General features: G+C 28.9%; 1 protein-coding gene across 3 annotated transcripts in view; it reads left to right on the forward strand.

Moving 5' to 3' along the window:
- The first annotated feature begins 7,485 nt into the window (after positions 1-7,485).
- The window catches only part of LOC129958278 (lysosomal Pro-X carboxypeptidase-like), a 59,151-nt gene continuing 54,056 nt past the window's right edge, over positions 7,486-12,580 (forward strand). For 2 of the 3 annotated variants that reach the window (XM_056070614.1, XM_056070612.1), the window contains exons 1-2: positions 8,566-8,843; positions 10,879-11,019. In XM_056070614.1, the coding sequence (XP_055926589.1) occupies positions 8,751-8,843; positions 10,879-11,019 (234 nt within the window). In that variant the 5' untranslated portion in view covers positions 8,566-8,750. Of the gene's footprint in view, positions 7,575-8,565; positions 8,844-10,878; positions 11,020-12,580 lie in introns of those variants that run through there. The other variant, XM_056070615.1, reaches the window with a different exon arrangement.

Genomic DNA, 12,580 nt, shown 5'->3' on the forward strand with positions numbered 1-12,580 from the left:
CGGGTTTCCCCTTGTTTACACTCATGATCACATGACCGGTTGGGAGCACGCATGCGCCAACATCCCGCCCGGCCTTGCTATGTTCACATGCAAGAACTTACAATTTTTCACACATTTAACACAAATAAATAAAACACTACATAAATATTAAATACATATATACAATTATTTTGCGCAGAAATTATACATTTCTAAAATATTTTTCAGTTAATATTCGAAGCTAGTTAAATATGAGAGCAAATAACATAATAACAAGGCACATCAATCACATTGATGAAATGGTAAATAAATGCAATTTAAATGTAATAAGTAATACAAGTTAAATATACTGAACAATGTAATAATTTTATAAAATATTTAATTTTCAATAGGCAATACACTCAATTTGTTTATGGATCTTTTGTAAATACCCTTACTAGTTTTAATATCAACCACTGTCACTTTATTATCCTTTCCAGGAAAAAGTGATATTACACGTCCCATTAACCATTTACAGGGAGGGAGATTTTCTTCTCTGATTAAGACCATGTCTCCTATTTTTAGATTTTCTTTATTAACTGTTCATTTTTTTTCTTTGCTGTAAACTATTTAAGTATGAAAGACTCCATCTTTTCCAAATTGTTTGGACTGACTTAGTAATTCTTTGCCAAACATTAAGGCGATTTGACTCAAGATCCGTTAGAGATGGCTCAACTATCGCTGTTATTGGCCCCCCTATTAAAAAATGTGCTGGAGTTAGCACTTCTAAATCATCAACATCAGTTGAAAGTGGCGTAATAGGGCGGGAATTTAGAATCGCCTCTATTTGGGTAGTCATCGTTAGCAGTTCTTCGTAAGTAAATTTTGAGTTTCCTGCTACGCGCTTGAAATGGTACTTAAAGGCTTTAATATTTGCCTCCCATAGTCCTCCCCAATTTGGACTTCTAGGAGGAATAAAGGACCACTCAATATCTTCTTCTGCAAAAAAGGCATATAAAGACTCATTTTTGTCTTTAACTAATTTATATAAAGATCTTAATGCTCTGTTAGCCCCTACCATGTTAGACCCATTATCAGAAAAAATCTTACGACATTTACCCCTTCTGGAAATAAATCTTTTTAACGTAGCTTTTAGAGCTTCAGATGTTAAATCACTGATTATCTCAAGGTGTATAGCCTTTGTTACGAAACAAATAAATATACAAACATACACTTTAATTTCAGGACCCTTCCTTTGATATTTATTTTTGATAAAAAACGGACCACACAAATCTATTCCCGTTGAATTAAAGACTTTATCGGGAGTTATTCTTTCCTTTGGCAAATTGCCCATTTTTGGGGAATACTCTTTAGGATTATTTTTAAAGCAAATAACACAATTATGCGCAATTTCTCTACATACATTTCTCCCATGAATAGGCCAATATTTTTGTCTTACCTGAAAAAGTAAATGCTGGGGTCCTAGATGAAAATACTTTTCATGATAATATCTTACAATAATTTCAGTTACTTTACCCTTTGAGGGTAATATTATGGGATGTTTCCCAGAATATGGCAATTGGGAACTTTCCAATCTTCCTCCTACCCTCAATATACCTTTATCATCTAGAAAGGGAGATAAATTTAAAATCTTACTCTTATTGGAAATTTCATTATGAGACATTAATGATATCACTTCTGTAGAGAATTCTTCTAACTGACACTGTTTCAATAAGTAATTTTCTGCTTCTGACAGTTCCTCTGATGTCAGTAGACCCTTTTTCTTCTCTTGGTTTCTGCAATTTGACACAAATCTGAAAAGATAACTTACTATTCGAACTATAGTTAGAAATCTATTGCTACGGTTTATAAGATAATCAAAAAAGGTTTTGTTAGAGTTTAAAGTCAAAACAATATTAGAGTTCTCAGATTTAAGTTCAGGTAAGTAATCTTTTTCATCTGGCTCTGGACACTCACAAATAGTTTCAGGAAGTTCATCAGATAGTAGAAATGATGGACCATACTTATTTTCACATATGAGAGATTTAGTACTGAGTCCTCTAGACAAGAAATCTGAAGGGTTGTCCTTTCCTGGACAGTGAAACCAAATATTAGAATTTGTCGACCCCGTGATTTCCTGAACTCTATTCTTTACAAATTGTTTTAATGTTTCTTCTTTAGAATTTTCATTGAAAAGAAAACACGATCCTAAGACATCGTTAGTTTTCGCCTCTTCTAGTCGTCCGCTCGCAATCCAACCAAATTCTGTTTCTCTAAATAATAATTTCTCATTCACCCTGTAAACATTATCTTTCATTATTCTGAAGAAAACATCCGCATTCAATAAAGCGTGAATCTCCTTTGGCTCAAAAAACTGAGGATCAGATAATTCCATAAATTTAGGAATTTTCATTTTTGAAATATCTGAAGTAACGTTAGGAGTAAGTCCTGTTATTTTTTCTGTTACAAGAAATTCGACATTTTCCATAAAATTTCCATTTTTATTTGAAATTAGAGTATTCAGCCTTCCTTTTAAATTTTGTTTCGTTGAATTAAGCCCCGAAACTGAAGTTTGGATTTTTTCTAGCTTAATTCCAAGAATCTCGCTCATTTTCTTACTCAAAATATTAATATTTGATGCGGAATCAAAAATGCAGGTACATTTTATTAATGTACCCTCTTTATTTTGCAAGAAAATATTTCCAGTTGCTAATAGAACACTTTTCTTTTTCTGACGAGACAAGTTATTTAACGCCGTACTACAGAGCGCAGAAGGAATTTTGTTCTCCCCCGGGAGTTCTGTTTCTTTATTTTTTATTTCCGACTCACCCCAAGAAGGGGTGGGGTTGTTTACACTTTCCGAAACATATGGCTTTCGTCTCTCGCTTGTCTGTCGGAAACAGATCGTTTTAGAATGCTTCAGACCGCAGGTGCATAGATATTTCGAATTGCATTCATTTTTCTTATGGTTTTTACGGAGACATAGTTCACACAATTTATGCCTTCTTACTAAATTAAATCTTTTATCTGGGGTTAATTCTAGGAATTTAGGACATCGATATATTGGATGTGGATTTTTTTCACAACAAATTATGCAGCTTTTATTTTCAATATTTTGTTTAACAAGTAGAGTTTTAGTTTTAGTCGAAAAATTGAGAGATTTTTTGATGAATGGTTTTGTTTCAACAGCACAATTTCTAATTACAGATAAAAGTACGGCTTCTCTTTTTTCTAAAAATGCAATGAATTGTTCAAATGTAGGAACATTTTTATGATCTTGGTTTAGTTCAAAATTCTTTCGAGTTTCTCTATCTAATTTTTTCAACATTATGTTAATTAAGAAAATATCAATTAAATCATTTTGTTCATATTTTAGCAATTTTAACGCTCGCAGATTTTTTTGAATACAATCGATCATTTCGCGTATTTCTTTTGGATTCTCATGCTCTATCTTCTTAAAATCTAATATTGACTGTACATGAATGTCAATTATTAATCTTTTATTGTCATATCGAGATTCTAGGGCTTTATACAAAGAGGTAAAAGTGTCAAATGAAGATGCAAATTCTTTAACTTCATTAGAAAGACAAGAATTCAAATAGTACAGTTTCTGCAACTGCGTTAGTTGTTTATTTGACGTAATTAAATCATCGAATTGATTTCTAAAATTACTGAACTGTTCATAATTTCCCGAAAATGTGGGAAGTATTATCGGTGGGATCTTTGTCGGTATATTAAAAGTTTCAATTTCGTTTTTGGAATTTGAAGTCACAGAAGGAGGTTTACAAGAATTAATTAAGGTTTTAATTCTTACCTCCAAATCCTCGAGGCGGATATCACATTGCTCCAATTCTTCTTCAAGATCTGTTAATTCAGTTGCATCCGCATCATCCAGTTCAAATGAATTTCTTCTTATACTGATGACATTTTGCTGCAGCTGGTCGATTTTTTTCAGTTTCACTTCTAAGTCCATTAAGCTTGTGTCTTCTGACACTTTATCCGCAAAGTTTTCAATTCTTGAAATACTTCCTTTTAGGGAAGTTTTTGCTTTGTTTAATTTAATTATAGTATCCATGGTTCGTCTCACGATCGACTGGACCAGAAAATGGTCTGGCTTAAAATCCAGATTCCATTTGATAAAATAACGACGGACCAGTGTTGCCTTTTTCTAAATTATTTATTGACATCACACAAGACAACACAAAACATTAATATGAATGACAGTAAATTTTGTTATTGTGGGTTTCGATTCATACTTTAGCACAATGATTACCCACGTCCGTTATTGCCGAAATCCTGTCGGCGTCTCCCCGGGTTTCCCCTTGTTTACACTCATGATCACATGACCGGTTGGGAGCACGCATGCGCCAACAATCTATTCTTGTTTTTCAAATTTCAAAATTTTCAAATCCCAATTAATCTATTTTCTTTGTTTTTCACACACTTCTCAGAATGTCTTAAAATATGCAAAATTGAAAAAGGACTTCTGTATACAAAAATCTATTTTATTCAAATTTGACTCGAAAAGTAACATATATGAATTACAAAAGAAAATTCTGACAGAGAAGTTACAGCTTCTACAAGCATTAAAACAAAGTTCCATTAAAGGTACTTTAAAATATAACATTCATGCTGATTATTAATTTAAAATTCTTCTACAAGAATTACAAGAAAGTGTCAATAGAGGTGCAACATTAATGCTGATTCTTAATACAAAATTCTTCTATATGTGTCTTTTAATTTCTCTAATACATATACATATTGTAATAAGATAATGAGCACATAAAACCTCTAAAAAATAACTACACTGATATGAGCCATACATGCATGTCATTTTCTATAAATCATAAAAAGAACAACATCAAATTAAAAATACATTTGATTTTCAAAGATGGGAATAAGGAATTATTTAGTCATTTCTATACAGATAAATTCAAAAAATAATCAGGTAGAGAATACATTAAAAATAATGTTAAAATTTGTTATGTAATGAGAAGGAAAACATTAATAAAAATTGGTAATCATTTTCAGCAGATAACAAAGGTCAAAATTTGATTTCTTTAAAAAATGTTAATTTTATACACATTGTTGAAGATTAAAGCTGAAGTAAACTGATATTGTAAAAGAGATTAGCTATATTGAGTGACTAAGCACATTATTATATCACACAATTTATAAGTAACAAAAGTAATTTCTTTAAATTTCTAATTATTAATCATAATAAAAACTGCAATAATTCTTTTTCTATAAAATAAATAATAACATAAAAAATCAATTTACTAAAAAAAAAAAAAAAAAAAAAAAAACTTATATACCCATGTGAAAACAGTGTACAATCATGGAAATGAGTCATACAGGAAAGTTTCAAAAATACAAAAAGCAATCCTGTATAATAATCACCAGACAGATGAAAAAGATTTTTTTGTTTGTTGCTTTTCTTTCTTTCTTTTCTTTTTCTTTTTTTTTCCAGGAGGAAAAGGCTGTTCCTTATTTCTTCCATATCTTTGCAAGTCTTTAATCTGAGAAATGTGAAATAAGAATTAATTATATTATAAATAACTAATGAAAAAAATTGCTAATTTAACAATAATACTTACATGACATACTTAAAAATTGATAGTATAAACACAAATATTATAATTTATTTGATTATAATATTAAATATTTTAAATATTATAATATTTGATATAAGTCAAAAATTCCATTTTTTGTAACTAAATTTAGAATTCATTTATACAGTACTTTTTAAAACTTTTTATATATATATATAAAAAAAAAGACATAAGATATTATATTCTCAATCACTAGAAATGTGCATTCTAAAATATTTGTAAGTGATTTCAGATAACTTTGGAAAATATTCTACAGAAAGAATATTTTTTTTTTCCTAATCTTAAAATATTATTTGTTCAACGAAAACATATTTATTATTTAGGTGGTTGTTTCTCAAAAACCCTTCTTGCTTTATTCATACAAAAATCTGCCATAATCTTTGATATACAGTGGTATAATGGTAGGGGTAGAAGAATAAGATTTTTCAATATGGAATAAAGCATAATTAAAATGTTAAGTTTATATTGCAAATAATCTTTAATACTTGAATTCTTTATTATATTTTTACAGATTTACAAAATTGAAAAATAAAAGGAGCAAGGTTAAAATTGATTAACATGTACACTGTCTATGTAAAGAATGGGAAAATTTTCTTATAGCATAACAAATGCAAAAACTGTTACAGATGAATTCTAGTTATAAAAGTAATATTAAAAGTTAATTAAAAATGATTTGAAAAAATATTACATACATACATTATCAATTTTTAATAACTTATATTGCCATAATAACATAATTAAAAAAACTATAAGACTACACAAATGATATGAATATGTATAGATATGAAATAACTTATTTTATTAGCAAGTCATTAGATTAACCAAATAGAAAATATGCAATAAAATGTTTTTAATGGAAGCATTTTAAGGAACAAAAAACTGTAAAACAGTATTGACAAAAAACAGTATAATCGTACTAAACTTGATGAGTTTTCTAAAAGGTATTAATAAGTTTAGAAAATTCTTTTAATTATAATTCCTTTGCTTCAAAAATTTGAATGTTCACGGAATTATACAAATGACAGATTCTAATTTTAATTCCAGAAAATAATAATCAAAAATCAACTCGGATATAATAACAATAAAAAGGGATTCCCATATGAACGATGTAAAAGGGATAAATGTAAACATACCTCAAGTCGCTCAGATTCATTATTTGGTAGGTAAATGAATCTTGGCGTCATTTCAGCTATACATCTAGATACTTCATTTATAGCCCGGCAACATGATGACTGGCTAGTTTGATTGAAATCACCAATTATTTGTTGATGACTTCCTGAAGCAAAAAAACGTAAGGCAATACACAATTTCTCTTCAGTAGTTACAGCACTGTTTCGTAAGATATTGGTGCTTAATTTCTCCTTCTCAAAGATAAAATGCATCGGAAACAAAATCACATTCATCTAACAAATCCACATCAGAAACTCTGTCAGTGTAAATTATTCACCTCCAATCTGATATCAACTGCAATAATTCCAATGTATCTAAACCCTCCATGTTTGTTTGAAAACTAATGTAACAGTTGTCCTTCTTGAGAACTGCGCATGCGGAAAACCGTTGATCAAATTTGATCATCGGAAGTCCGTGAATCAAAAAATGAGGCAAAACAGGGGGAAATCGTCAACCGATTTGGTGTGGTGAATACCGATTTGACTGCTGATCAGCGTTTAATCATCAGCTGATGTTTAACAACGGTTGGTGAATACGGCCGTCTGTCAATGTAAATAATTCTCGCTCGCCTGTCTGGTATGAACTGCAATAGCTCCAATTCCAATGTAATTTGAAAACTAATGTAACCAAGTTATCTTTCGTGAGAACTGCGCATGCGGAAAACCTTTGGTCATCGGAAGTCCGTGGATCAAAAAAATGGAGCAAAACAGGAGGGAAATTGACAACCGGTTTGGTCTGGAGAATACTGATTCGACTGCTGATCAGCGTTTAATTATCAGCTTATGTTTAACTACGGTTGGTGAATACGGCCGTAAGAATCATTGCATGTATTATGTAAGTTAAATGTTATTTTTGTTCATTTTCTCCTTAGGTTTCATACAATAAGTTGAATATGATTAAGTAATTGTCAGAACATGCCTTTCCGTGTATGTTCTGTGTATCGTAACTTTGTTACTGGCAAGGAAGTAAGTATTGTTAATTTTTACAATATATATTATAAGTTTTTAAAGCATTGTCGTAATTTTTAAATATTTTCCGTTAACTCATTGCAATAACATTTTTGGCTGTTAACTCTAAATATAACCTGATTTGTTGTGAAAAACGTGCTGGTTCGCTGATTCATTCTAGCGTTGCTGTGGTAACTTATAAGATATTGGAGTCGGAAATTTACTGAATAAACAACATGGAATTAAGAAGTTGTGTTCTTTAAATATGAATCTCAATAGCAACTAATTCAACATAGCAGTAACGTCTCTTAACAGATCCTTAGATAAAATCAAAACATAGCAAACATAATTTTTACTTTCTTCAAAATACTATTCTAATACTTTTCTTGTAATGAACAAAAACGATCAATTTCAGTTTAAATACACTAAAACAATGATATTAGATTCTTTATTAGTCTAAACATCACTAACTTCTCCCTCTCGAAATCATCACAAATCGGCAAATGCGTCCGAAAAACGGTTGATCAGAATTTGATCATCCGTTGTCGGATGATCAAAAAATGGGGCAAAACAGGGGAAATTTGACGATCGGTTTTGTCTGGAGAATACCGATTTGACCACTGATTAATCATCAGCTGATGTTTAACTACGGTTGGTGAATACGGCCGTAACATCTTCAGTCAAAGCGCAGAATTCCGAATACCATAAACAAACTGTATACAGAAAGTCATATAACTAACTACATGGAAGATCTATATACACACTAGGTTCAACAAAAAAAACTCCTTCAATGCAAAATGTTTTCGAAATAATTCTTGTCCACGGTTAACATGTAAACCGATTCCTAGATACAGTTCAAGATTTAGATGCACGTGATTGTTTGTTTATCTCGTTGCACTCAAGTTTACCGGCAGTTTCAATGTTATTGAATCGATTTGATAAATAGTTGAAAGGAATATTGATAGCTATGTGAGATAAGAAGTTGATTTGCTGGTATATAAATAAGGGCGATCAAACAATGAGATTATTTGTCAGTTTTTAGTTCCGTTTTAATAAAAGAAACATGCTGAAATTCTTTATTTTGCTTTGCAGTACTTTATTTTTAAGATGCACATGCAATTTGCTGGAATATGAAGAGCTTTATTTTACTCAACAGGTCAGATTTCTTTTTATATATCAATGCCTTCTTTTAAAATTATGTTGCCGATTTCTTTCCTGTTTTGAAACTTTTTTCTTTTTGATCCTACAAGTTCTACTTACAACTTGAAGATAATTTGTCCACTTTTCTGATATTTTTCTATTGTTATATATGATGTAGTTTTTAAAAATATGATTTAAATATAAATGCTTGCAGAATAATTTAAAAAAAATTGCTTATTTTTTCCTGAATTTCAGATAAGATTATAAGAATGAAATTAATATATTTACTAAATAAAGAAAGTTTAATTAGTTAAAGAAATTGGTTCTGATTTAATTTATATTCATTTAAAGATAAAGCCTTTATTGTAGAATTTTTCTTATTATTATTTTGAATATATATATTCCTATGTGTCTATTAATAAGGTTTACTTCTCTACTTTTAATTAGCTGAGTGATGCACAGCTTTTTCAGCTAAAGTTACAGCATATTAAAACTAAGAATACTTATGTATACTTTTATTTCATAAAAATTTTAACATTTTTTTTAAGTCTTATGTTTTGTCTTGGGATTATTTTATTCAGAAAAATAAATCGATGCATGTCACATTCTTTACAAAATTAAGCGTCTTATATTTTTATACAAACATTAATTCTTTTGAATCATTAGAAAATTTTGCTTGTTAAAAGCAAAACCTAGCTTCTAATATCTTGATGGATAATTTATATGAAATCCCCGTAAAGTATTTTAGTGATTAATGTTTGTACAACATATTTATTTGATCTGCAAATTTATAAAGAGAAATAAATTCATAATAAGTACTAATATAAAATAATATTATTTATTTATTTCCTTGTGTTTCTTTTTATGTAACTAAACTCCACATTATTGCTTTATTATTATTTACAAATCTGTTTAAAAATAGTAAAGCTCCATTAATAAGTTTCATTTTTGACATTTCATTCAATGCTTTTAGAATCCATGCAACCTAATTAAATGTATTTAAATTTGAAAATAATTAAATAATGAGTTATCGCTAATAATTCTGTGCTTCTGTTAGTTAAAATTTGATGAAAAATTCTGAATATATTTAAATGCTTTACTTCTCTAACTCTCCAGTCATATGGGAAATGCTTTGTGCATCAGATTACATGCTTATATCACAATATTTTACAAAAATGGATGCAATTTTTATTTATGTAATCTGTATTATTTTCTTTCATACTAATTTTATCATATTGTCAGTTACCAAATTTCTGCAAATTTGAATTTTGATCTAACTTATTTCTGTAATGCACATGATCTTTCATAGGATGATTGCTTTAAGGTTAATTCTCATACATTCTCATTAGATTTCTAGAATCTGCAATCAAAACCAAAAAATTTTGAAATTATTTGAAAATATTTTTAAAATTTTGATAATCTGTAGCAAGTGTCTTTGCTTATTTTTCTCTTTTGGTGTTGTTAGTTATGATTTAAAAATACAATATTGCAATAACAAGTTTCATGAAATGCTTTTTACTAATAATATTGTGGGTGCAAATTCTATTACACCAGCATGATTGATAACAACATTATCAATTAAATAATTATGTTACTGAAGTTCTGTCATCATATGCATTATACCTTTCTATTTATTTCCATTTCAGATTAATAATTTGAATATTTTTAAATAAGGTTATAATATCTCCATTAGACTTTATAAAATTTCAGTGCTTTTTAAGTAAGATTATTAGATTGCAAAAAAGAATATAAAGAATTACCATATCCTTAATTAAGAAATCATAATTGCATATTTTCTCAAATTGTGTGACTTTGTCCAAAAAGCTCAATTTATTATAAATTATTTAACTAATCAGAAGATCAAATCAAATTTATTTTTAATTATTCAAATTATTAATAATGATTACAATTTTTAATTGTTTTTGCATCTTAATTAATTATAATAATTTTTTAAAGTTTTTCTTGAGCATTATATAAGATCTTGAAGTCCACTAATACATGTTATAAAAAATTATATCATTTTTATAAATATACATTTTCTTTTAACTTAGGTGGATCACTTTGGATTTACTACTAATAAAACATATGAACAACGATACCTCGCTAACTACAAATATTACAACCCAGTCAATGGAAGCATCTTCTTTTACACTGGAAATGAAGGAGTCATTGATGTGTTCGTAAATAACACCGTAAGTTTTACTAATCTGAGTCATTTAAATATTTTGATATCTTTAACTTATGAATATCTTAGGATTATCTTTATCTTATGATAAACTTAGGAATTTAAATAATTCATTCTTATAAATTCATGTATTATAATGTTAATCTGTTTGAAAATCAGTTCTTTAATCTAGGCGACTTTACTGTTTACGGAAATGGTGATCTTCCCGGACTAGACATATACAGGAATAATTTTTTAAAGTAGAAATTAAGTTTTGAATCATTATGTCAGACTGTATAAAATGCAAATTATATTATAGCTATTTTAGTGCTAAAAGGAAACTATGCATAGGAATAATGGCGAATATACTTTTTCTTCATAAAACTATCAATAAGCTAAACTGTGTTTGGCTTTAGGTTTACGTTTGACGGCTTCCAGGTAGAGATGCATAATCCACGATTTTTTGAATAACAAATAATTTTGCTATTGTTATTTTTAAATATTTTTTCCAAATATCTGTTATTTCAATCATATTATTAATTTAAAATTATTATTTAATATTAAATATAAAATTTATTAATTGTAATTAATACTTAATTTACTAATTTAAGTAACGTGTGATTGAATTAATTTATCTATTTCAGCTTACTTCTTAAATTTGATTTTTTTCAAAACTATTTATTTAATTTTTGTATTGGAGTAAACCATTTTCTGAAAAATTTGAATTAAATATAAATGTCATTTTTTTAAATTGTTTACTTTAGTTCTATATTCTACCAATAGATGGCGCCAGCAGTAAATGGAATATATGCGAAGTCAAATCACAAGCAATTAAGAACGATTTGTATGAAACAGTGCATCAACACATACGAATACCAGTAAGACCGGTTACTCTCATGAAGTGGAGTAGCGACTTCACACTTTCCAGTGAAATCACCGCTCCGATAAATTTCAGTGATATGGAATTCAGTGATACGATGATTCCAATAACCGGTCCGTTCACTTTTCAATCCGTTCACAGATTTCTCCTTTTCTGTTATGTTCGAGAGCTTCCATTGGACAGATCGTATCGATTGTTACTTTCCAGCGAAGTCACCGCTCCGGTAAATTTCAGTGATATCGTATCGATTGTTACTTTCTATCGTGATCCAAAACCTGTAATCGAAATATCACCAGTAAGATCGTATCAAGAATTTGAATCAAACCCCTCTTTGAAAAGTATTGATCACTTGTATTTGTGACTTTTTGATATTGGTTACGTAATAACCAATCGTAAAATATTTGTCATCCCTACTTCCAGGAAAATGTGACATGAAGTTCAAGAGCCAGAGGCGGCGGTAGAGTCTTGCCGACGGGGGGGGGCAAGACAAATTCGACAGGGGGACAATCACAGTTTCCCTAATTTGGCTACAAAATAACTCATAATAATTAATTTTTACATTTAATTAAAGGAAATTAAGTATTTTTAGCTTCTTTTTTTATTCTCAATAAAAAAAGAAGCTAAAAATACTTAATAATATACTGACCATTTCTTTCATTGTTAAAAATTTACAAAGATATTTGCAAAAAATGTTTTCAGTTTTTTTATT

Source organism: Argiope bruennichi, chromosome X1 (assembly GCF_947563725.1).
Source record: "Argiope bruennichi chromosome X1, qqArgBrue1.1, whole genome shotgun sequence".
NCBI classification, from domain to species: domain Eukaryota; kingdom Metazoa; phylum Arthropoda; class Arachnida; order Araneae; family Araneidae; genus Argiope; species Argiope bruennichi.